Source organism: Tribolium castaneum, chromosome 5, assembly GCF_031307605.1.
Source record: "Tribolium castaneum strain GA2 chromosome 5, icTriCast1.1, whole genome shotgun sequence".
NCBI lineage: Eukaryota > Metazoa > Arthropoda > Insecta > Coleoptera > Tenebrionidae > Tribolium > Tribolium castaneum.
In genome coordinates, this window is record NC_087398.1 from 304,815 (window position 1) to 330,137 (window position 25,323).

Consider the following 25,323-nt stretch of genomic DNA (forward strand, 5'->3'; position numbering starts at 1 on the left):
ATGTTTTACCCAACCCTAATTAATAATACAAGATTTTGGATAAAACTTAAGCCGAGTTCTCTACAAAAATGTAAATACACGCACCCCTAAATTTATGAATGGACTCGTCCGCGACCATTTGTCGTCTGTCACTTCGCCATTTGTTTTTTGACATTTCTCAAATAAATAATTCGTTAATAAATAAATGGGAGCGTGGAAAATCGCCTGTTACATAACACTTGACTTATTCTGAGCCCTTTTTTCGACTTGTGGGTGAAAAAGTGATTCAGTGCAGTTATTGACCCTTTTTGCAACAGTGACCGTGGCCATCAAGTTAACTGTAACCGAATGTTTACGTAGTCTTCGTTCATTTGTTAGTGACAGTAGTGATAAAAAATGGGGTCCGATTCCAATAAGGAATATTCAGTGAATTGGAAAAACCACATGGACCATATGCGAAAAGCGTTCGATAATTTACTAACTTCGAACGAACTAACCGATGTTACTTTGTGTTGTGAGGGTCGTAGGATTGGGGCCCATAAAATGCTCCTCTCGGCATGTAGTACCTACTTTCGGGACACTTTTAAAGACGTGCCTTGCCAGCACCCTGTCATTATTTTGTACGGGGTGGAATATAGTGTTTTGTCAGATATTCTTCATTTTATTTACAATGGGGAAGTTAGTGTAGATACCTCAAAACTGGACTCGTTTTTAAAAACAGCACAGTTGTTAAAAATTAGTGGACTCACTGATAACTCAACTGAAAATATGGCAAGTGAAAATAGTGAGCAGGACACACAAGCGGCCAGTAGAAGGGAACAGACAGAGGGGGCTTTCAGCGAACAAGGTGAGTTTTTGAAATTTGCAGGGAGTTATTTGTTTTTTGCCGGGTTTTAGTATCAACAGCAAGTGAGGACACCAAAAAAGGGGCGAAGAGGAGAGTACAAGAATCAGAAGGAGCACCAACGCAGACTAAAGTGGGTAGGCAAGAAAGTGATACGCTTTTTATGTCGGATGTAAAGTCGGAACCTAGTGAGTTTGTCAATTATGAGGATCCTTTAGAAGACCCACTTTTACAAGCTGATCCATCCAATGAAAATAGGGAATTTTTTGTGACAAGTAAGCAAACGTAATTTGAGGCATTTTTCCATCTAAAACGTTTATCGGTTTAGGTCAGGGGGGCGTCGAGGACGAGATTAAAAGTAAGTAACCATTTTCAATATTCACTGGTTTATTAAAAAAAAAAAGGAATTCGAGATTTCATGCTAAACTTTTATGCTGTCTAGGCATTTATTATTTTTTAATTTGTCAGGTCAGGTCAGGTCAGGTTATTTGTCCAGTTTAAAAAAGAAAACAGATTTACACTTTTAACATAAGTAGACCACAAAATCTACAAGATTTGACAAATATTATAATTAATCCTTTTTTTTACTTAATAATCTTTATTTATTTTTACATGTTAAGAGGTGGAAAACATGTGCTCTTATAATTTCGTAACTAGATTTCCAATTTTAAATGATTTAAATTAAATAAAATTGATTAAAAACAAGTTTTTTTTCAATTTTTATGAATATGAAAACCTAAAATAAAGTTTCGTTGTATTCTTGTAGCGAAACGAATTAATGAAAATTTATTTTAGATAGAAGTCGTCTTCTGAAAGTTGAAAAAAATGGTCGAAGATTGTCTTTAAACGGTTATAAATACACAGCTAACAAACGAAAATATAGCAAAATTTATTGGAGATGTCATAAATATAAATGTACTAAATGCAATGGACGACTTACTACGGATTTGGAATTCAATCTAATAAATGTCAATGAGGAGCATGTGCATCCGCCATACTTATTGTAATTTTAGGTACAGTAGAACCCCTTCAAACCGAATCTCTTGTATTGGGAACTTTTTACACATTGTATATTTTATTATCTATTTTTGAATAAAAATACATATTTTAGTTATTGTTCATTTCAGTATAACCCCTTGCAACAATTAGTTCGGATTGTAGAGGTTTTACTGTATAAATTGCAAAGCAACACAACACTTGGATTTGTAACGTCCATCTGCAAGCTTTCTGCTTTAATTAACCCAAAGTTTTGTACTACGTGATTATGATTTTTGTGATTATGCTTGTTGTTACATTGTAACGTGAGACTTGTAAAACGTAACCGAAAATTGAAAGCGTTCCTTTTACAAGTCTTGCAGATGTGAGTTACCATCCCTGATGTTGTATTGTTTTCCAGTTGAGAGGACATCTCTCGAGACAACGACACTGGTGCGGGATACCGACATCAAAGTCAATAAGAGTAATTTTTCCGAGGAGTCGTTGAGGTGTCCCATTTGCAGCAAGTTATTTTCTCATCCGTACAGCTTACACCATCACAAAGCCGTGCATTCGGGCAACACTGAATGTTCGATATGTCATGTTGTACTCTCGCGAAAATACAACTTGAAAATGCACATGAAAGCGCGTCACAACTTGTAAAAAAATGTGTGGTGTTTTTGCAGTGAAGGCCAGCAAAAGCACATCATGGCCGATTAATACCGTCAAGTGTAACATCTGTAATAAAGTTTTTTCGCATCCGTATAGTCTACAACAACATAAACCGGTCCATGCTGGAAATACGCGATGTCCGATTTGTAAAGCCGTTCTTTCCAGGAAGTATCATCTCAAGTTGCACATGAAGGCGAGGCATAATCTGAACTGACGTACTGTTACTGTTTATTAAAATCACCCTTAAGTTTGTGTGAAGTGTGATGGATTTTGCACTTCAAAAATTGTTGTTTTTGTTTAAACCACAAAGGAATACTTGTGGGCTTAGATTAGATTTTTTACATTTATTATAAAGAAATACATATTTTTTTTATAGTGTAACAAATTTCTGTTCAGCTTTATTATAATATTGTTTGTGGATGATGCATTTATGTTTATGTTTATGTACAGTTACCATAATTCTTTTCACTTTCAGCGTAAGTACAAAACTGTTAATCGTGTTTATTTTTAAAATGTTTTTTGTCGAATAGGTTCTTAAAAATAAGTCTGTTGATCTAAATCTTTGTATGTAATCTTTTTAAGAATGTCATCAGATGACATATCTAATAAACATTTAATTTGAATTCTGTGGTTTTTATTTATTTGTTTTCATGTATGAATCTACATTAAAGAAAGCTGAGGATTAAAAAATAAGTAACTTAAGTCTGACCATGGCAATCAAATTATTGGTCAAAAAAATTTTTTTTAACATTCTTTGGTCTCTGACCTTTCAACTACGCCACTGTGTCATGTTGACAACTTGCTATTTTTTACCTGGACGGAAGCACGTAACACCAATTTATTGTCCAAGAAATGGACAAGAAATATGAGAAACACTGCCGAATCTGTGTAAAAGAGACAACAAACGGTGTGTATTTATTTGACGCAACAATTTCTGACAGTGAGACCTACATTGTTGATTTTTTACGCCAAATAACGAATTTGGAGGTTATATCATTGTTGATAAACAATTGTTTTTTTTTCACCTTTTTGCTTGTAGATAAGTGAAGACGATGGCCTTACGAATATTTTATGTCCTACATGTGTTACCAAAGTTTTTGACTGTTTTGATTTGGTCCAAATATGTATTGCTTCAGATGCTATTCTTCGGAGTGCTAAGGACACGAAATGTGATTCAAATAAGCAAAATAGTGATTTAATCAAATCAGAAGACCTAAATTTGCCTAAAGATAGTGAATTTCAATGTAGGATTTGTAAATTGACTTTCAGCAATAAAACTAGCCTGAACAAACATAATAAAAGTACACACAAGGACGACAATCCTTTTAAATGTGATCAGTGTTCACAATCATTTCGGAAAAAGATGCACTTGAATGTACATCAACGCTCACATACCAAAGACGAGGATAAGAAGTTTTTTTGTAAAAGTTGTGACAAACAATTCATGTATGAATATTTACTGAGACAGCATGAGTACAAACACACGGATGAGAAACCTTTTCCCTGCAGTGTCTGTAATAGAGGTGGGTAACAGATACAATTATTTTCTATTTTGCCCTGTTTAAAAAAACTTCTGCGTCATAACAACATTGTCACAGCATACATAATAAAAACGTAAAATGTACTAAAAGTTAAACTATGCAGAGAATGGCCACCTGCGTTTAAATTTAAGATTTTGGAGCAACATTCAGTTCAATTTAAATTTTGTTTGAACATGTTCCCTTAAAATTAGGTGATCATTGTCAGTATATTTTTAATTTGTGAAACAAGAATAGAAAAAAAACAGCTTTTTTGATCTAGGGTGCCTTACTGCGGAAAGCTTAAGACGCCACATGCGAATCCACGATCGAAATTACGTAAAAAAGAAGCACTCGTGTGAAATTTGCCACAAAGAATTCCCCTACCCTAGTTTTCTAGCTGAACATATGAAAAATCACACCGGGGAAAAACCTCACTTGTGCTCCACTTGTGGTAAGGGTTTTCGACAAAGTGGAGCCTTACATTACCATCAGAGGATTCACACTGGTGATAAAAAATTCAGTTGTACGATTTGTAATGGACGTTTCATGTCTCAAAGTGTTCTAAAAGTGCACATGCGAAAGCACACAAATGAAAGGCCTTACGTTTGCCATATCTGCGGTATGGCGTTTAGACAATCAACGGACATGAAAAGTCACCAAAGAACCCACAGTGGTGACAAACCAGTACTGTGTAATATTTGTGGCAAGCGGATGTCAACGACCGGTATGTTGTCACACTCGTCTTCGGCTCGCTCACTAATTTATTTCCAGGCCAACTAACCATTCATATCAGATCTCACACCGGCGAAAAGCCGTTTTCTTGCTCAAATTGCCCTAAAGCGTTCACGTCTAGGGCGATGTTAGTCAAACACGAACGGATTCATACAGGAGAGAGGCCGTATCGATGTAATGTTTGTGGCAAAGCGTTCAATCAAAGCGGGACTTTAAGGACGCACAAAAAAACTCATGAATGTGATAAGAAACGGAGAAAAAGTGAAAAACAAAAAGAAGTTATCGAGGATAAGGCCTATCAAAGTTCGGACGCTGTGTTTTTCAAAAACGAATTTGTCAATTTGGAAACTGAGATTGTTACTGACGAGTTTATTGGTAGTAACGTCCAGGATATTGAAGTTAAGACGAGTGATGGGTGTATGAAAACTCAACTGACGCTTATTCTGCCTGCGCCTATACCGCTACTGCAAAATCTGTAATAGTAAAAAAATAAACGCTATTTTTCTACACCGATTTGAATTCATTCATTGCCAGGGATTTTTGAGCTTGGTAAATTACTGAACCGCTACTGGACTTTTAGGTTAAGTCAATTATGTGGTGACAACAGCTGATGTGATGGTTGTCCACAAAGCAGTTCCAAATTAATTCCACAAAAATGTCGAAGATGAAGATAAGGATGAGACTAATCAATGTGAATAAAGTGTGCAGGACTTGTTTAAGTGAACGCGGCCACTTGAGGGAAATTTTCTCGACAAAATTGCCAAAGATGATGGAAAATTGTGCTTCAATACAGGTAAAAATAATCTCACATTTGTTCCAAAAATAATGAATTTAAGGTTTGTGAGAACGATGAGCTTCCGCCCCACGTCTGCATCACCTGTTTTCACTTAATCGCAAAGTTTTACACATTCAAGAAGAAAATGGAACGGAGCGATCGAATTTTAAGGACGTACTTGAAACAGAACAAAATGAAACAAAAGGATATTTTAGACATTGCCATAAGTGAAGCCCAGATTGAACAATCCAATAATGACGATCTTGGCGATATTAGTGAAGAAGACATTCCGTTAAGTAAGCGTAAGGTGAAGAAAAGCCCACGTTTGTTACGTCAAAGTAAAGTAAAAGCGAACAAAATAATTGACGATTTTATAAAAGACAATTCGGACTATTCCATCGAGTTTGTTAAAGTCGAAAACGACCAACAACCAATCATCACTGAGGGACCCCCACCTCTAGTCCCGCTTGAACCAACCAAAAAAATCGACAGTACCGAAACACCAATCACGAAAGCGCTACCAGACGACAACCCCCCACCACTAATCCCCATCAAACCAATCATTTCAAACGTAATAGAAAACGCCCTCGAAATCACAGTCAATTGTACCAACTGCAACCAACAATTCAATTCCCTAACCGCGTTAAAAGACCACAAACTGAACGACTGCAAACAAAACAACCTCAAATGCAACATATGTCGCAAGGAGTTCAAAGAGCGCAAACGCCTGATTGGCCACTTGAAGGGCCACATGGTCGTGAAAGACTACGGTTGCAAAATCTGTGGTAAGCGATATCCGAACCCTAGTACATTTCGAGTGCACATGCGCACACATACGGGCGAAAGGCCCTTCAAGTGCCAAATTTGCAATAAGGGTTTCGTGCGATGGGCCGGGGTTGTAGGGCACATGCGCACCCACCAATCACACAAGCCCTACAAGTGCGAAACTTGCGGTAAAGGTTTTAAAATATCGTCCAATTTGGAACGCCACAAAGTCCTTCATTCTGAAAGTTTGCCCTACTGTTGCAACTATTGCGGGAAGACATTCAGCCAATCGGATAATTTGCAATTACACATTCGGACCTATCACACCAACGAACGGCCCTACCTTTGCAACGAGTGCGGGAAAGGGTTCGTCAGCTCCACTAGGTTGAATAGACATATGTGGGTGCATACGGGTTATAAGCCGTATCGTTGTAAAGCTTGTCCGAAGGCCTATTCGAATTCAAACGATTTGAAAAATCATGAGAGGTACCATTTGGGGAATAGCAACGAAGGGGATAAGCCCTACGTGTGTAAAGTGTGCGAGATGAGGTTTTATCATCCTTGTAGGCTGAATAAACATATGAAGACGCATGAAAGACCATTTTCGTGCTCGATTTGTTTCAAGAGTTTTAATTCGAATGCGTTGTTGACGAAACATTTGACGGGAAAAAAAAGTGTGCATTTAGTGCAAGTGGAAGAGGTGCAGCAGGATAATGAGGGTGTTAATCAAATTTTCTTGGATTATTGAACAATTTAGTTATTTGCTCGAATGAAAATAGAAATGTTAGCGTAACGATGTAAAAAAAAATTTACATTTCAAAATTGCATTGTGGGTAATGTGATTGTCGACACAATTGTAATTAATTGAAGGGTCGTAGAAAAAACATTGTGTTGTACTCGTTAGAAAAGCTTTTTTCATGCTCCTAGCGGCCTCGTGCATGAAAAATACGCTTTTCAACACTTGCAAAACAAACTAATATTTTACACTGTAATTCTCAGTTTTCTTATATTTAAAGATAAATAAATAAATAAGTAATTAAATGTTTATTAGATATGTTGTTTGGTGACAACATTTGTTCCTTACACTTAATGATAACAGAGTTCTAACAAACATATGGGTCAAACAAGACGAAAAAATCACCAAATTCGGTCGAAAATGACCAAAAATTTACCATTTTCTTAGTGTTTATTTAGCAAAAACTCAATTATTAGGCAAACATTTCTTAAAAAGTAAGCTAATAAATCACAGAATTATGTAAAAAATGACATTGTTTTTGCAAGTTTTGAGGACTTAAACACGTTTTATACACCCTGTAGGTTCAATACCATTCCACAAATCTATTAAAAGATGCAAATGTTAGAAAAATGTAATTAGTACACTCCAGTGATTGTAATCATCTAAGTGGCATTTTTAGTCAAACTTTTACGTTTATTTCAATAAACACATTTTTACAGAAAGAGTTTTGTGTGTAATTCGCATTTCTATCGCACTAGCGCATAGAGGAATTACAAAAGACAACAAAAATCAAAATAAAAAAAATTCAACAACAATCATTATAACTTAAGAGTTGCGTAACGTACAGCATTTTCCCACTATCTTTCTCGCAGCTGACTTCTGAAAAACAATACAAGTTACTCTTGCTGTAAGGAAATAATTACAAACTTGCCATAATTATCATAAACGCAAGGTGGGAGAATTAGAAAATCAGAAAAATGATAAACCGCCGTAATTTCTTCCCTGTTCACCACAGAATTCATTTTCACAGCAAAAGCACTGGGCGAATTACTGGAACGACAAGTCAAATAAATGCGCTTAAACGCTAAAATACTCACTTTTGTAAAAACTGCCTTTCTCCAATTGAGGGAACACCTGACACCTGGCAAAGACGCAACTGTTTCAAATCGATCCAAACGATCACTCTTTCAAACCTATCTATAAATTTGTCACACACAGCTCGACAAAAAGCATCAAAATTCTCGTCAGAAACCGGCAAATTATCCCTGTACAAAAGCATCAACTCGCTAACTTTATGCAACGAATCCAAGAAGAATAATTTAAGTTTGCTACTTGTCATATCCGAAATCACACTTTTGCTGTTGATGGTAACTCGAGATTTGCGTTTCGGGATTATGTTCACACAATCCTCGCCCTTAAAATCGCTAAATAGACGAATTAATCAAACAAGGAAAATGAAATCGGACGAATTACCTCCACATCTTCAAAAGTCCATCTCTGGCAATTTGAGGAAAACTGGTGATAATGGCAAGGTAGTCATTTTTAAGCTTCACCAAACCTAGATCAATGAGAAATTCCAGGCATTGAGGCAAACTTAAAGTAGTGACAACAACACGATCGTCTAAAATCCCTTTCACAAGCTCAGCAACCGTGGAATCATTACATCCTTCTAAAATTCCAACCCTTGCTTCAACAACCTCCAATTCTTCAAAAAACAGTTGGAAACAATCGTGTAAATCACCCACACTTTTGCAATCTAAAACCCCAATTTTCAAACTGGCTAGTGCCCAAAAACTTCAATAGTACGTTTCAAGATGTCCCATAATTTGTCAAAAATGCTGGTTTCCCTCAAATTTTCTAAATCCAGTTTATTAAAACTGGGCCGTTCGCTGTATATTTCTTGGACACGCAACAAATCAACAATTTTCGAAGTAATGTCACTATAGTCCATCCCGTCTTCACAATTGATAATAGTATTGGCGTTCAATTGTTGGTTATTTTGAATTACAGCAATATAGGACTGTACAAGACATAATTCTTCAAATAAACGCCTGATACGAGAATTGTTGTGCCCAATTATAACTTGAAAATTCTAAAAGTCTCAATTATAAATCTGCAATGTTCATTTTTGACACCTACCATTTTCGAAACATGATTACTTTTGTAAAATTTACTCTTTTCAACAGTTAAGACATCAAGGGTGATATTTCCATTGCATTCAGCATTTTGAAGCGCGTGACAGTTTTTCAAGTTGTAGCCGAACAAATTGTACGTTTTTTTAATACAAATCTTCACATCAGCATTATAATCTCCTAACAATTTAAGGAACTCATTTTGCAAATGCTCCAGACTTGTTTGTTCACTGTTTTCTTCACAACAAGGTAAGATACGAACAAGAGTTCTGATATTTTTATGTGGAGCAACAACAACGCCTAATCCAACAGTTTTTTCCTCATCGCTTCCATCACAAATGCAATAGATTGACTCATTCGGTGAGCCAAGCCTTAGTTGTTTATTTATAAATGTTCTTAAAATAACAAAACATTTAAACCTTTCACCATTTTAAAGAAAAAGAAATCAGTGGCCAATCTAGCCAATTATTTCCCTTTTCTTTAATGAAAAATTGTAATTACGAAAAAATATTTCCAAGTAATTCGTAAAACGAAAATTTCTTACAAAAAAATATTGGAGAGCCAATTTTTCAAGGCCTACATTCGCCACATGACACGAATATAATTACCTGCCCTCTGAAAAAGTAAGTGGAAATTGTGAAGCTTCCTGAGATGACCAATTTGCCGGTTTTTCGGAAATTCCATTTTCAATTACATCATCTCCTCCAAGATCGACTTGTAAAGGGTGTCCTGTTAAATCCAATTCACTCACGTCAGGAATATTAGATTCATCCCCAGAGGCTATTACATGAGCACTTTCTGCTTTTTTCTTTGAAAAAATTGTGAAAAAATAAGTGTGATAAATGTGTTAACTTACGTCGTGATAAACTAATTTAAGGTTGCAATTTTCTTGTAATAAAGCCTCCAAATAAGAAGGTTGTTTCGTGGTTATTACTTTAACAGACATACTGGCGCACTAAGGGCTCAAGTCAACAGAAAACAGAATAAAAGCGACACATCCGACAGTTAAAATTCAAAATGATCATTTCACAGGTTTGACAGCAAAACAATGTACAGTAGAAACCTGATTTACCGTCGGACCAATTTAAAAATCAGTAGCGTGTCTTGCTTGACTATAAACAAATTTGCGTTAAAAAATGTTTATTGATTTATTCATGATGTTTTTTAGTTTTTACATGTTATTTTACGTTTTTAATTGTCAAGTTACGTGGTTACATTGTATCTTGCCACCTAGCGGCGCCCCTTGCAAGTGTCGCCTGACAGCTGTAAGCGTTCGATTGATTGTCAAAAGTTTGGTTGCAATTTTAACCTAATAAAAATAATGGAGGAGGAAATCTCCCAAAAAATTTGTCGTGCCTGTTTGACCGAGTCTGGCGAATTCCAGTCGATCTTCGTCCCCGATGAGAAAACCGGCACTTCCATACACATTTCTGAAATGATGATGGCATTCGCTACCGTCCAGGTACGTACAAATTTTGAACATTTTGAGGGCAATTATTTTGAAAATTTAATTCGAAAATGTTCAGGTAACTCTTGGTGACGGTCTCCCGGAACAAATCTGCTCCACGTGCGCCCGCACCACTGTAGATATGTACATGTTCAAGTTAAAGTGCGAAGAATCGGAGAAAATCCTGCGAAGTCGGCTGGCCAAAAGCCCCTTCCAGGAGCAGTTCACCATCGAGGAGAAGCACTACGTGGAGACCAAGGGGGACGTGGACGTTTACAGCATAGTGATCAAGCCTGAGCTGTGCTCCGAAGACTCGGAAATCAACCACGAGCTCAGCTCAGACTTTGAGCATTTGAACGCACCGGATAAAAGTGACAGTGATTTGGACGCGTTTGAGTTGTACGCGGATGAAGGGGGCCAGGAGCACCGGTGTCCCCATTGCCCCAAAGTGTTCGATAAGGAAAGTGCGGCCAATCGCCACATCAAAACACATTCGGCTGTTAAAGCTTACAAGTGTGATACGTGTGATAAGAGATTTTCGCGGAATGATCTTCTATTACGGCACAAAATTGCACATGCGATGAAAATGGACGACCAAAAATTCGAATTGGAAAATTTCAGCGATGATGATGAAGATCCGGATGATGACACGATTATTATTAAAACTGAAACGGCTTTGTATCCATGTGCTGAATGCAATCTCATTTTTATTAAGAAAGAGGAACTTGATGCACACATTCAAAAGCATGAAAAAGGGGGTGGCGAAGGAATTGTTTGTAATGTTTGTATGAAAACGTTCAGCAAACAAGCGCATTTGAATCGACATAAGAAAATTCATTCGCAGAATAAGCCACATGTTTGTCCGACCTGTAATAAGGGATTTGTGAGGGCGGAACAGCTTAATAACCACATGAATATACATTCTGGAATCAAACCGCATGTCTGTGCGATTTGTCTCAAAGGTAAACATTTATCTCAACAAACTAAACACTTAGTTTAAAAAGCGTTTTTTTACACAAGTAATTTTCTGAACTTCAGGTTTTAACCAAATATCAAATTTGAAAGACCACATGCGAACCCACAACGGTGAAAAGCCCTTTCTTTGTTCCACCTGTGGCAAGGGCTTCAACCAGTTGGGAAACCTTCGTCAACACACCATCCGCCACAGCGGCATTAAAGCCCACCTTTGCAGTACGTGTGGTAACGGTTTCGCCAGCAAAGGTGAACTTTCAGCCCATCTCCGAAAACACACCGGTATATCTCCAAATTCAACAATTATTTTGTACTTATTTATTATTTTAGGTGCGCGCCCTTTCGTGTGTCCAATCTGTAACCACGGCTTTACAACTTCAAGTTCGTTAACAAAACACAAACGAATCCATTCCGGGGAAAAACCGTACGAGTGTGACGTATGCAAAATGAAGTTTTCGCGGTCGGGGATTCTAGCCAGACATAAAAGGACGCACACGGGAGAGAAACCTTACGTTTGCAAGTTTTGTACAAAAGCATTTTCACAGTCGAATGATCTGACGTCACATTTGCGGATTCACACGGGGGAAAAACCGTACATTTGCGATGTATGTGGACAGGCATTTAGGCAGAGTTCTGCGCTTAAAACTCATAAGAAAACGCATCCTGGACGAGAGGTTATTGACACGAAAATTGGGGTCTTGGGGGTCATGCATACCCCCTTTTTAACGTAATAAAGTAAGGGGAAAAGTTATGTTTACCAATTAGTTTTTTATTTATTTTTTTAATATATCTACCACCTTGTAATTAATTAATTAATTAATTTTGCCAACATTTTATCAACTGTTATTTATTTTAAAGCGTTTTGCTCAAAATAAAATCCAGATTAGTTATTTGGTGTTTTATTATTATTGCCCTAAAAGACTTGGTCCAACTCTGGTATGACGTGCAGCAAAAACTTGGTAAACGTATTGAAAAAATAATTAACCCATTTGATTCAAATTGAAAACCAAAATCTTGGAGGTGGTACAAAAGATAACTACGTGTTATGGTGACATTTCGAATTTAAATCACGTGTAACAAAATTTGACGATTAAAATTAAAGAAACACGTAACACCTTTGGTTTAGATGACCCAAAAAAAATCTCCTAAAATTCTCAAAGTTACGTTAGGTTGTAGCCGCGTAATTCAAGGCATTAAAGCGTAAATTTAGCGCGAAAATCGGCGTCGAGGTGTGGACAAAGGACGATAATACTCTAGGGAAAGACAGCTCACGTTGTTGAAAGCGTGAGTAGTCGTCGGTTGCGTGCCCTCTTGCTATATTATATTCTTTCCTTTTCCTGCCTACTCTTTCCATCCGTCCCTGTCTCATTCTGCAATCTCACCAAAGGAAAATGTTGCGCCAGTAAAGTTTCAACCAGGCTTGCAGTAATATGAAATTATTTTGTTGCGCTTAATTATTGCGTTTTTTCGTGATTGCTACCAGTGCTTCGATCTTTTGAAAAATATTTACTGAAAATGTAACAACGTTTTGTAAGTACATTTTTATTTTAACCGAATTCCAGCATTTGGCTGTTTCCAGAAGTGCATTTTTTGAAGGGTAGTAGTACTCAACAAATATTTTTTTATTTTATTTAAACTTCAGCCTAAAGCTATTTGGACCTACCTTGAAGAAGTGCCAACACTGGCAACCAATGTTGCGAAAATTAGCTAACTAAGTGCTTTATTTCAATAATTAATATCTTTTACATGTAAATAAATATCGAATTAATCAATGCCACGTGAATTATGAATAATACAACAATTCTGTGACTTACCTTAATAGGCTTTCATGTGGATCTATGGTGCGATAAATAGTAAATATTAACAGGCTAAACTAAGCAATAAACATAATTAAAAAAAAGAACAAATCTAAAGCACTGTAAAAGGTCAAATTAACTGATTCGAGGCTTAAGCTCCTAAGGGACTTTGTGCACGAATTGTTTTAATTCTTTTGCGATCGCTATATACTGTTTCAAAATGCTGTGAATGTTGTATGTCCATTTTAAAACAGATTTTAAGTATAGATATATTCAAAGGGAAGAAAAAAAATGTTTTTATTCCCATTTTCACTCAGTATGAAAACTGGTTTGGAAACTCGCCAAAATAACTAATGTTACAAAACGAATTCAATTCATCATCAAGGCTGAATATTTATTTATTACTATCTGAAAAGTGACACCAAAATGTAATGGAAGAATAAAAAACTTGAGTAATCGAAATTCAATGTGATATTTTTTTCGATTAGATATTTCTGAGTAATTTGCGAACAAAATGCATCTTTTGAAACCTTCATCAACAAAAAAAAAAAGATTTAAGTAACTAATTGCTGAAAAGATGCGAACCGAAAAGTTTATCTTTTTTGACAATTTCGAAAGCTTATTAATTAAATTTTACTTGTTGGGCTCAAAGCATAATTGTTCGTTGGGTGAAGAAGAGAACACAAATGGTAAAACGCGACTTTTGCAAAAATAAATTCCCTCCCACAATGTTTTAAATTAGTTAATAAAGCTTGTATTTCTTGGCTTCCAATCCTAAAAATAACCTAATTGAAGGAAAAGTCGTTACTCATTGTATTAATTCGTATAGTTAAGTAAATACCTAATCAGCCGTTACATAAATAATGTTTACTTTTTCCGATACTCCTTTGCAGTGTACACGTTCAGAACAACGTGAATCCGTAACAGTGAGCGACTAAATTTGCCAATTTTATTTTTACAGTGTGTTTTATTGGTTACTGTATCACACGTTGCAAATAAATCTGGAGCAGAAAAATACGAGCAAAACCTTTTTTAGAGAATACATTCCCCAGATCTGGAATAAAATAAAGTCACCTGTTGCGCGAAAAATCTTCATTGAGCGAAAACGCAATACCTAGCTTTCAAAAAAATAGTAAGTGTGTTAAGGTGATCCTCTAATACCAAAGATTATGAGAGAAAGGTAATTGCTTGGTAGAGGACAGTTCTATAAATAAGTGATTCTTTTATTAGAAAGAACCCGAGCCTTTCTTTTGAAACATGTCATGAAAAGACGACGGAATTAAGTTCACATAACAACTTTGCGATTGGCAGTAGTTGGGGTCTGCACAGGAGAAGCAGCACGTTGTTGTACATGGGATTTTATGTTACGACATGAAGTAGTATTTAATTGCAAAGCGATTTTGTGTCAGGGGTTAAACCAAATTGAGTTGTTAATTACAAAAACCATGTTGTTAATTAAACACGTTTTGAATAAAATTTTAAATCTTGAAAGGATTTGAATCGAACCCGAGGAAATCAGACGTGATGTTCTCTTATCTCTGATTATGATTTGCATTTACATAACACAACGAAAAGTGAAAATTAATATTCTGAAGGACGTAGGACATTTCAAATTTTAAACTTAATCAAGGGAAATATATGTTATGCTGTTACAATCTGTATCGGTCATTAGAAGAAATGCATAATTTTACAAGCACCACAAAACACTCAATAAAGGTCGTATGTATTACAAAACTCTTATTACTATATGAAATGTTAAGATACAGCAGAGGAGTGAATTATAAAATTTGAAAGAAAAATAGTTGTGCTAATATACCAAATTGTTTTTTCATTTATTGTTTTACTATTGAATCATTAAATTTTTTTGTGGATCCAATATCCAATCCTTACCCCATTTCAAACAGAATCGATAGTTGTAGGAGAAACAAGAATCAAAGCCCCAGTAACTCAAATGAATCCTTAAAGGTTGAGCGCTCCAGACAATTACTTTTACTCATCTCAGTGTGTCAATTTACGCATTCGTAGTTCTTCTCCTTGGAACTAAAAGCTAATAGTTATTTTCGTAGAAAATTAGATTCCCTTTAAATAGTCGTTTAATAAGCTCCGGACAGTTGTTACATAATCTATAGTCAATTTGAACTAGCAATCTTGGTCTTCCGCGTTATATAAAACACTCGCTGCAACTTAAACCATTATGTAAGACACTGAATTACATGAACAAATTCGGAATTAGAACGAACGGTAAAAAAGTTTGCGGATTGCTTGTGACAAGGTCAGGTTGAGTAATATATAAAATTAAATCTAGAAATTGTCACATGCAATCAATAATGCATCCAATAACAAACTTTTTCGATGTATTTTTGGAACAATGCAACTGTAAACTTTATAACTGAAAACATCGGAATAATAGTGCAATTATTGCCCACGAGTTTATATTTAACAAGGTGGTGAAATTAAAAGCTTTTGTTCCAGTCGGTCTATTCTTACCTTCACGTTCACGTAATCGTGCTCGCACAAAACGTACCCCAATCAAACGTTTGATCTTCGATAAAAACCACAGCTAGGGACGCAAATTCAAGTTTAAAAAAGCGCTCAGAAATGGTAAAATTAATCAAATCACGTGCAACTAAAACTGAAGTAATCACGTGTAAACTACGACCTCTGAAGGCGTTTTTTCAGCATTCATTTCTCCATTGAGACATATGAACTGCATTCGCGTAATTATTCCACAAAACCAGTTTGAAAAGAAAGCCATCGTACTATTTTATTAAGAGAAGGTTAAAACGTTATTTTATCAATTTCTTCATCATTCAGCTCCTGTTTCCAATTAAATTATTCCGAGAAAGCGTATTGTTTCCAGACGCTCGTGCACAAGCACGTTGGTAATTATTACCAAAACAATTAGTTAATTCATTCAATAATTCATGTTTAGCTGCCGATTCTACAAACATACTCATTCATGATTTTGTGGTTCATTTTCCATACAGATATAGCAATTTAAATTCGTTATGGAATCTGAATCCGGAACGACAAACACAAAAATCTCCGATTCAGGATATTCAAACAGCTGTAGTAACAGCAATTCGCAAAGAAGGTAAGCAACTGAAAAAGCGCTTGCTTTTTCTAACAATTAATATTTAAGTGCAAGCTCTAAGTCCCGCCACAGTGGGAGTAACTCGAGTAGAAGTAGTGGCTATTGTGGGACTACTAATCCGGACGAAAGGTAACAAAAATCACACTATTTTTACTTAATTTTGTATAAATTCTCTAGCGGCGAGATTGGATTCCAACCACCTAAACGTAACAAAGAACACAAAAAGAAAAAACTCAAGTCGGCGAATTCAACAAATGGTGGCAACGTTTCGTCAGTTGCAGCAACCGCGCCTTCAGACAATAGAAACATTTGTGTTATTTTAAAGGAAGACAGTGCTGAAGCAACCATGGGTTAGTAATCCAAAATTGAATTCTTCGAATTACTGGGGGTTTTCTTTCAGGTGTTGAAGTTCTTCCGGTTCCTGTTGTTGAAACAGCGGTTCCTTCAACCGATTTAGTTGAAACGAACGAACCCGACCCCATCTCCCCCTCAGTGCCAGTCACAGGTAACAGTTATGATAATTAACTAACGAACTAATCGGCTAAATTAATAATAATCATGGTTTATTGGTGCTGTTGTTTTACACCCGTCAGGAAAGGAAAAATTTAGAAAATACATTAAACAAAATTAAGTTTCTAACTTTATCCAGAAGGAAGATGAGGATGTAAACACATTTGCCCAATTTTACTTTTTTCAATAAATAAATTTACAATACTTTGCATTTTTTTAACATTAGACTAATCGGGTGTATGCGTTTGTGCTTGGCGTAAAGGTTTAGGTGTAACACATTGCCTGTGGTATGTTTTTTTGCATATGTTAGCGGAGACACCACCTCCAGATAAAGAAATGTCCTGGACCGACCAACAAAGCCAACACACCGAAAAAGAGACATTGAATGCTGCGAGCGTTCCAATGGAAACCTCCGTTGAGAAAACCAAAGTCACGGAGGTAAAACTTTAGAAAAAATCGATGAAATAAACAAATCGATTACAGGATGGTTTCTGCTGCGTCATTTCCATGTATGATGGAGTTGTTTTGTACACAACCCCAAGTCTGACTGCAGTTTTGGGTTTTCCGAAAGACATGTGGTTAGGGAGATCGTTCATTGATTTTGTGCATCCCAAGGATCGGGAAACTTTTTCTAGTCAAGTCACTACTGGCATTGCTTTGCCTTTGGTCGACTCTCAAGGGAAATTCAAAGGTGATTGTTTACTCAAGCAAGTGTTTGGTCACCGAAATTTTTATTCACAGATATTAAAAATTCGCTTTATGTCTGCCTCCGTAAATATAGAGGGCTCAAATCGTCCGGCTTTGGTGTTGTTGAGAAGGCAGTGTCGTACCAAGCGTTTCAGTTGACTGTTACCTTCAGACACTTGAATGACACGCCAGACTCGAAAAAACTGCTAGACACCAATGGGGGAATGTTTCTCGTAGTCGTAGCAAATCCTGTATATTCCTCGTACAAAGGTAAAGATACAAATAACGGCTAGAATACGACACACTAAGCAAAACTTTGCAAAAAAATTAATAAATTATCTAGTACAAATCTAGTTTTGTGTACTTGGGATTAAACGAGTAAAATCTTTCAGTTCCTGAAGAGCGAGTAAAGTTTGCCAAATTTGGCATGAGACACACCGCTGCGTGCACTTTCAGTCATGTGGACCCGGACGTGGTCACAAATTTCGGTTTTTTGCCACAGGACATGTTAGGAAAATCAATTTTTGATTTCTATCATCCTGAAGACATGTCGTTCCTCAAGGAAGTCTACGAATCTGGTTGGTTTCCAAACTGTTGTATTTGAACGAATTTTGAGAGTTTTCTTTCAGTTATGACCATGTGCCAAATAGCTGGATCGGTGTTTCGCAGCAAACCGTACAGATTTGCTGTGCAAAACGGCGGTTTTGTTATGATTGAAACAGAGTGGTCCAGCTTTGTCAATCCGTGGTCAAGGCGTCTCGAATTTGTAATAGGCCTCCATCGGGTTTTACAAGTACGTATTAAAAGTGTAGAGAAAAAGTTTAATTTGTCGTTTAGGGACCGAAAAACCCGGATATTTTTGACCAAAACAAGGAAGATGAGAAAAAATATATCCCTGAAGAAGTACTCAAAGAGAGTAAGGTGATTCAAGGTGAAATTTTATTGTTACTAAACAAGGTAAGTTATTAATAAGTAAATAACGTTCCTGATGTTAATTAAATTCATTCGTTTAGGAATTGTCAAGGCCGTCCGAAGCGGCAAAACATGAGGTTTCAAAGAGATGCAAAGATCTTGCAAATTTTATGGAATATCTTATGGATGAAGTAAATAAAAGTAATTTACAACTAGACTTACCTCAAGATACCGATCCCACCATTTCGGTAAGTCTAAGACGAATGGTAAGTGCCCCAATTTTTAGCATTCTTTAAACTAACGGGCACTGGTGACTAACAAATTATCCAAATGAGATTTTAGCCACAGGTTAAAATTACAAACAACAAAATTAATAATTTAATAACAAAAGGGCTTATTCTTTTCTAAAAAATTTCAAAGGCAAAATTTTCTTTATGTCACGAGAGGAATTATTTTTCAGGAACGTGATTCTGTGATGTTGGGCGAAATATCCCCACACCATGACTACTACGACAGTAAATCGTCGTCAGAGACACCCCCTAGCTATAACCAACTGAATTATAACGAAAACATCCAGAGATTTTTTCAAAGCAAACCTAAGACCACAATTTCGGACGAAAGCAGCGAACGTCCGAGCGCCTCAAACGATACAGATCCTGAAGGCAAAATTTTACCTTCAGTTCAACATTGTGCCAACAATCAGTAAGTTCTAACTTCTTGGTTTAGGAAATAACTCACGACTTCTCCCCCCAGAAAGTGTCTTTCCCCCGTTGGAAACAGCGGAGCTTCCGGAAGCGGAAGCGCCGGAAACCTGAGTTCAGTCAGTAACCCCAACATGGAAAGCGCTACAACAAGTGCCACCAACACCTCCAACGACTCCTACAAACCCCTCCTCCTAACAGAAGCGATTTTGTACAAGTAATAAGCACGTTTGGCTCATTTTTCTCTACTCCCAAATAAATTTTTGCAGACATAACGAAGACATGGAAAAAATCATGATCAAGCGACACCGGGAACAAAGATCCGTCACTCGAGAGAGTAAAAAATCGCACCACAAACACGAAAAGGCAAATGCTGGTGATAAAACGGTGGAGAAAAATGATTACAGTCAAGGTCATGGGGTGAAACGAAGCGTTTCGCATTCGTGGGAAGGCGAAAGTCACAAAATTACCAAACACAAACATCTCACAGGGAGGAATAATAACCAAAACCAGGACCAGACACGAATGAAGCCGCCACAAGTACCAACTAACAATGACAGTAAAAACGAAAATGTGTACCAGCAAGGGGTGAGTTGGTTTAATCGAAGGGAACAGACCTGGAATTGTAACTTTGCAGATGAATGATGTGAATTTGTGGCCCCCATTTTCGGTCACCGTTACCCCAATGAGTAACACCCAAAATTTGAACGTTACCTCAAACGCCAATCCTCTGGGAGGTCTTGCCACAAGAATGTTCCCCCTTTATTACATACCAACACAGCAGAGGGGCTTCGAAGGCAGTGTTAACGATCCCAGATATCAAGGTATAAGAATGAAAAAATTGTGTTTTTTCTCTAAACTGGTTCAATTTTTCCAGTTCAATACATGCCAGGGATGATCTACAATTACAACCCCATATTCCCGGCCCCTCCCATCCTATGTTCCCCCCTTCCAGTGTTGCCAATCCCAGTTCCTCCCTCGGTGTCATCAGTGAATCCAGAAATGTGCCATCCTCCAAATGAGGCTTCAGCTGAATACAAGAGCAAAGTCCCCCAATTCCAGAGACCTGCCTCCCAAGCCACTTCGGTCAAAGCTGAGCCTGGGAGTGCCTTAGGGTCCATAGCATCGGCCAGTGTGGCCAATAAGGTAAAGAAAAAATTCACTCGTCTCACTAACACGACTAAAACGGAGAATTAGTGGTTTTGGGTTTTGCAAATTTCTTTTTCCAGGCAATGTCTGAGTGTTCGCGTAAGGACCTGACGCTTCAGTCAGTGTGTTCTCCCGATTCTCCATTGGTTAGTCCTCCTGATGGGGAGACTCACATGGAGAGTTTTCAGTTGAACCAAAAGGTTAACACACATTCTGTCTGTGTTGCATGCTATAATCATCTGTAGCTTTCTCTCATCTATCTATTGAAAACTCCTCTCTTTTTCTCTTTAACTGTTGGCTGAAAAAGCCACCGGAATTACTAAACTTCATATTAATGTTATTTTGTTGTGACTCATGCGGTTTGAGGTAAAGCCCGACCACTCACGTGAGTATACAGTTTTAAACATCACATAACTCACTAATTAATTCAAAACCTCACACACTGTATTATTACGAATTTTTGTACACGTTGACAATGAATGTAACCTTGCAGATGAATAATCTAAACGATCGAGCTGCTCTTTTTCGCGATAATAACATTATTGACGATGAGAGCTGTTTTTCCTCGTCTTATTCCTCGTTTTTGAAAACCGATTACGGCTCTGGGTCCAATGACGATGCTAATGTTTCGCAACCTGAAGGCGTGAGTTGTGTACAAGTTAAAAATTTAGTTTGAATTTTATTGTTAAGGGCCCAAAACACCGCAAAAATGTGCCAATAAGGAAACGAGACCCGCCGTGGCTCGAAGCAGTGACAATAACCCCCGAAATAATCTACAAATATCAAATGACGGTGAAAAGTTTGGACGATATCCTTGAGGCAGACCTCCACACTTTGAAAAAAATCGATCAGGTTTGCACTTAAAACCTTGGGACAAAATGATGGTAAAAATGTGATTGCAGCCAATGCTCGTAAACGACCAATTAAACCAGCTTTATATCGAAATGGAATTAGAGGGATTATCGACGAAATTAACGCTGGAGGAAGGAATTACGTCTAGCAGCAGCGGGGATGAAATTAGTACCAACTCATCAAAAGTAATTTTCCACTCTTTGCTCGCTAGCTTCCTCATTTACGAATTTTTACAGCAGAAGAAAAAAAGGCGGTCGCAAAGTGCAGTCATGATGATGTTCTACGAAGAAAACGCCCCTCTACCCTCACCAAACAAGTCATAAAACTCCAATTCACCAGAGTGTTACTATTTTTATAAAATTTGCACTGGTTTTGTTTTTTTATTGCTACTTCTGGCGCAATTTTTGATGTTGTAGAGTAAAGAACTTTTTACACTATTCTTCTATTTAGATAATTCTTGTATTTAAATCCCACGTTGTATAACTTGAATAAAAATTTGAAAAAAATAAGCGTTGTTTTTTTTTCTGCAAACATTATGAAACACATTTCATAAGGGTATTCATCACCCTGTAGATAAAAAAAATACAAGACCCCCTCATTTCGCCATTTTTGGACTGACTGATTTGAATTATAAAATAATTTACCCGAGCCATTCCATATAAATTTCTCGGGTCTTAGCAGACTATAGAAAAGAGATCAAATTAGTGTAATTGGTTGCTTTACATAAACCTTTAAGATCCTGGCTGCATAATTGTGATGAAATTGATTAAAAAGCTCTCTCGAGCAATGAAGGCTCGCCTACAAAGTGCTTAAGGCTTTTAAGTCAATAATATCCACCATTAAGTCCAATTTCAATTGAGAGGAACAAGCCGTAAAGCATTTGGATAAATTAAAAGACTTTTAGGCAAAAACTAGAATATTCCGAATTAATTCGAATTTTATAGCGTGTCCTCGTAATGTGAGAAGCAATAGTGAAAGAAAACGAACATTTGAAGCTTTGAAAAGGTTTATTTTGAATAGAAATGGTGTTCAATTGACTTGATTTCAATTGCAAATTCAGCGACAGTTTAAACAGTTCTCTCTATTTGAGTCGGCTTGCTTTCGGCCATTTCCACCAAACGCTCCTTTTATGTTATTGTCAGGCCTCAACTTCATTACTTGCTATTAATACATTAAAACCAACAGTTCATCACTCAAATTGCTCAATAAACATTTTCAAAAGTATTGGATTATTTAATACAATTAAGTGCGTATTGATCCAGCAATTCTTTCCAGACCTCACCACAAGTCACAATGTTGCCTAAACAATTTTTAAAATTGTTCAAAGATCCGTGTGACGTTTACACGGCAATTCACCCCCTTTTTTACGTGTGTACGTTCTTCGGTTTGGCCCCCTATTCTTTAGTACGGGTCGAAAACGGTAAAAAAGTCTTTAAATTCGCTTGGTGGCCCCTAACTAGAAACGCACTTTTGGTATTAATACTTTTGGGCGCTTTAACGTATCATGCAATTTTCGATTTAATCTCATTCAAAGACAGTGATTTACAACAGAAGTTGAGGTACTTTGAGGAGGTTTTTTCCAGTTTACTGTCGTGTTGTTCGGTCATTTTTGGATGCATTTTTGCCTTGAAGGTGATTGAGGTTTTTAAGAATATTGAGGAGGTTGATGTGGCGTTTCGAAGTTTGGCCGTTTGGGTCCCTTACAAGTAATATCAATGTTTTTGTAAGCATTAACAATGATTTATTTTAGGCATTTGTATGTGAACATTTTAATCCATTTGAGCGGTCTTGTGACAATTGTGGCGACCCTCACTGTCACTATTATATTTTTTGCCTCTTATCAATACGGTACTAAAACCTACTCCTTATTTATTGTATTTATGACGGTTATTTTGCCCTATTTTATCAATCTGTTGATGGAATTGCAATATTGTCACTACTTGAACATTTTGAGAGTGAGATATCAACTCCTGAATGAATATTTAGAAACTTTGGTTCAAGAAACTAACCGCACATCAGTTGAGGGTTGGACTGATGTTTCAAATGTGAAACGCAAATCAAAAGAAATTAGCAAACTCCCAAAAAGCATGTTGGCGATTTCAGACCCCGTTTTTATAGTGGACCAAGTTGCAGCCCTTCATATTAAACTCACAGATACTGCACATATGATCAATTACGCTTTTTGTGTCCAACAACTCTTACGAATCACTGTGGCGTTTATTAGTATCGTTACAGCCCTGTTTTTAGTTGCAATTAATTTTAACAAATCTTCGTCTGAGGAAAATGAGGGCAAGACGACACAGCTCGATTATTTTTTTACCTTTTGGGCGTTTTCCAACGCTTGCGAAGTGATGGCCATCGTTTGGATAACCAGCGAGACTTGCGAGGAAGTGAGTAAAAAGTGTTACAAATAATTTGTAAATCATTTCAATTAAGCGGATTTTCGCTTGATCGCCGATTCTAATTATTTTTTCTTGTCGAATCAATAGGCCAAGTAAAAAAACAAGGTAGTTGAATAACAAACTCAAACGAGTAAAACAAACAATCAATTAAATAAAAATGTTTCCGATTGTATAATTTGATTTTTTTTTTCGTATTTTTTTCTCAACCCTTGTCTGTATTTACTATTTAGCGATGGGATGTGACAAGTTTGTAACTTTCCTCCGTGTCTTATTTTATTACGGCGGTTGCAGTGCCACAGGATGCACATCAACAATGTGTAACGTTATTATTGGGTAACTTCATTACGTGTAACTTTTACTTGCAAATGGATTCTAATCCAAGCCTCGAATAGTTTGCTTGGATGGTAACATTATTCCAGTAAAATTTCATCGATCGTTATCAGACTTGTTGGTGTAATTTGTTATTATAATAGATAATGAATCGCTCAACTAATTAATCTTATGCGATCTGTTTCCAGGCGAATACGTGCCCTCGAATTTTGCATAAAATTAGGAACAATACAACGAATACAAATCTGCAAGACACGGTAAATATTTAAGTGGATTAAGCGACTCAACAAGAGATAATTCCAGATTGAAATATACTCTCTTCAAATGTACCACAACCGATTGTATTTCACAGTTTGTGGACTATTTCCGCTGGATTACACCCTGCTGTACACCGTACGATTTGGATTTGGAAAAAATCAGACTTGGGATTATGTTTTTTTTTTAGATTGTAGCCGGCGTGACGACGTATTTAGTAATCCTGATTCAGTTTAACAATTCTGACTTTGTCCAGCGAAACTCCACCGAGTTTGACAACGCGACAGAAAGTTATTAAAAAAATGAGTGTGCGAATGAATGAAAAATAAAACGGGCTGCTGCTTAATTGAAATACGAAACCTCTTGTGGCCCCAATTGCATATTCAACGGCTCGTAATTAATATTTCGCCTCAATTTCCGAAAGTAATTGGCAAGTTGACACTGGAAATTGTTTTAAAGTTGGTTCAAATATTGCCTGGTCCACCTAAAATGGAGCCGTGATTTATGACTCACTCCGGGCTAGCCAAGACTTAGTTTTAGCTATTATGTATAAGTTGAGGCCACACGTGATATCCCAAAGTCTGGACTCTACTGATAATATTGAAATTAGTTGCGCTCTGAAGCAAGTTATTATCGTCCCACCTATCCCACATTTAAATATTGTTGCACAGATATTTTAATTAAAAAGCGGCAAATAATTTGCACTAATGATTCTTTATCTGGCACCGTCTTTTCTCCAAAACTAATTTAAGTTAGGGAAAGATGTGCATCAAGTCTTGCAAACTTAACGATAATTTTGATAATTCACTTTGATAATAAGGTTTGAAGCGAGAGTTGAGCGAATAATAAATTTCCAAAATTTTTACAAACACCTCGACATTTAAATAAATTTTTATCTCTCGACATTGTTATAATGAAGTCGCGCCGGCACAGAAGCGCCCGTAATTTAGATTTATTTCAGCCACTCGACGCCACAACTTTTGATTCTTTCGGCAAATAAAAAGCGGCTTTATCACAAGATATTTAAGCATTTCCGCTGTATTTGTTTTATTGCTAATAAAGGGACGGTGAGTGTTTTTTGAGCAA

At 36.7% G+C, this 25,323-nt stretch overlaps 6 protein-coding genes across 11 annotated transcripts; 5 read left to right on the forward strand and 1 right to left on the reverse strand.

Annotated features, from left to right (window-relative positions):
* The first annotated feature begins 119 nt into the window (after positions 1–119).
* On the forward strand, positions 120–12,439 carry LOC100141931 (zinc finger protein 569). Its single transcript, XM_064356586.1, has 8 exons — positions 120–826; positions 877–1,098; positions 1,152–1,181; positions 2,220–2,458; positions 10,365–10,592; positions 10,657–11,539; positions 11,616–11,831; positions 11,880–12,439. The coding sequence occupies exons 1-8, from the start codon at positions 376–378 to the stop codon at positions 12,278–12,280; spliced, it is 2,670 nt and encodes an 889-aa protein (XP_064212656.1). The 5' UTR covers positions 120–375; the 3' UTR covers positions 12,281–12,439.
* LOC135266408 (zinc finger protein OZF-like) lies at positions 3,241–5,235 on the forward strand. The gene is made up of 4 exons (XM_064357094.1): positions 3,241–3,457; positions 3,510–3,993; positions 4,271–4,714; positions 4,762–5,235. The coding sequence occupies exons 1-4, from the start codon at positions 3,323–3,325 to the stop codon at positions 5,199–5,201; spliced, it is 1,503 nt and encodes a 500-aa protein (XP_064213164.1). The 5' UTR covers positions 3,241–3,322; the 3' UTR covers positions 5,202–5,235.
* Positions 5,236–7,314, forward strand: LOC103313217 (zinc finger protein ZFP2). Its single transcript, XM_008195952.3, has 2 exons — positions 5,236–5,515; positions 5,559–7,314. Exons 1-2 carry the CDS (start codon positions 5,378–5,380, stop codon positions 7,008–7,010), a joined length of 1,590 nt encoding a protein of 529 aa, XP_008194174.1. The 5' UTR covers positions 5,236–5,377; the 3' UTR covers positions 7,011–7,314.
* On the reverse strand, positions 7,292–10,157 carry Zwilch (zwilch). The gene is made up of 8 exons (XM_008195953.3): positions 9,987–10,157; positions 9,739–9,938; positions 9,138–9,525; positions 8,805–9,090; positions 8,472–8,754; positions 8,096–8,422; positions 7,930–8,048; positions 7,292–7,877 (listed from the first exon to the last, which is right to left on the reverse strand). The coding sequence occupies exons 1-8, from the start codon at positions 10,074–10,076 to the stop codon at positions 7,804–7,806; spliced, it is 1,767 nt and encodes a 588-aa protein (XP_008194175.1). The 5' UTR covers positions 10,077–10,157; the 3' UTR covers positions 7,292–7,803.
* Positions 12,440–12,872: 433 nt separating the features above from the next.
* On the forward strand, positions 12,873–21,750 carry per (period). Of its 6 annotated transcripts, none has more exons than XM_008195819.3 (22): positions 12,874–13,079; positions 16,333–16,439; positions 16,488–16,568; positions 16,617–16,789; positions 16,840–16,944; positions 17,260–17,387; positions 17,433–17,640; positions 17,691–17,906; positions 18,029–18,214; positions 18,266–18,429; positions 18,474–18,593; positions 18,650–18,796; positions 19,009–19,250; positions 19,302–19,466; positions 19,519–19,837; positions 19,887–20,073; positions 20,127–20,395; positions 20,479–20,598; positions 20,892–21,041; positions 21,089–21,250; positions 21,301–21,435; positions 21,487–21,750. In XM_008195819.3, exons 2-22 carry the CDS (start codon positions 16,354–16,356, stop codon positions 21,571–21,573), a joined length of 3,450 nt encoding a protein of 1,149 aa, XP_008194041.1. In that variant the 5' UTR covers positions 12,874–13,079; positions 16,333–16,353; the 3' UTR covers positions 21,574–21,750.
* A 582-nt stretch (positions 21,751–22,332) lies between these two features.
* Positions 22,333–25,317, forward strand: LOC107398022 (putative gustatory receptor 28a). Its single transcript, XM_064357098.1, has 4 exons — positions 22,333–23,640; positions 24,171–24,239; positions 24,286–24,375; positions 24,428–25,317. The coding sequence occupies exons 1-4, from the start codon at positions 22,987–22,989 to the stop codon at positions 24,533–24,535; spliced, it is 921 nt and encodes a 306-aa protein (XP_064213168.1). The 5' UTR covers positions 22,333–22,986; the 3' UTR covers positions 24,536–25,317.
* The last annotated feature ends 6 nt before the right edge of the window (positions 25,318–25,323 follow it).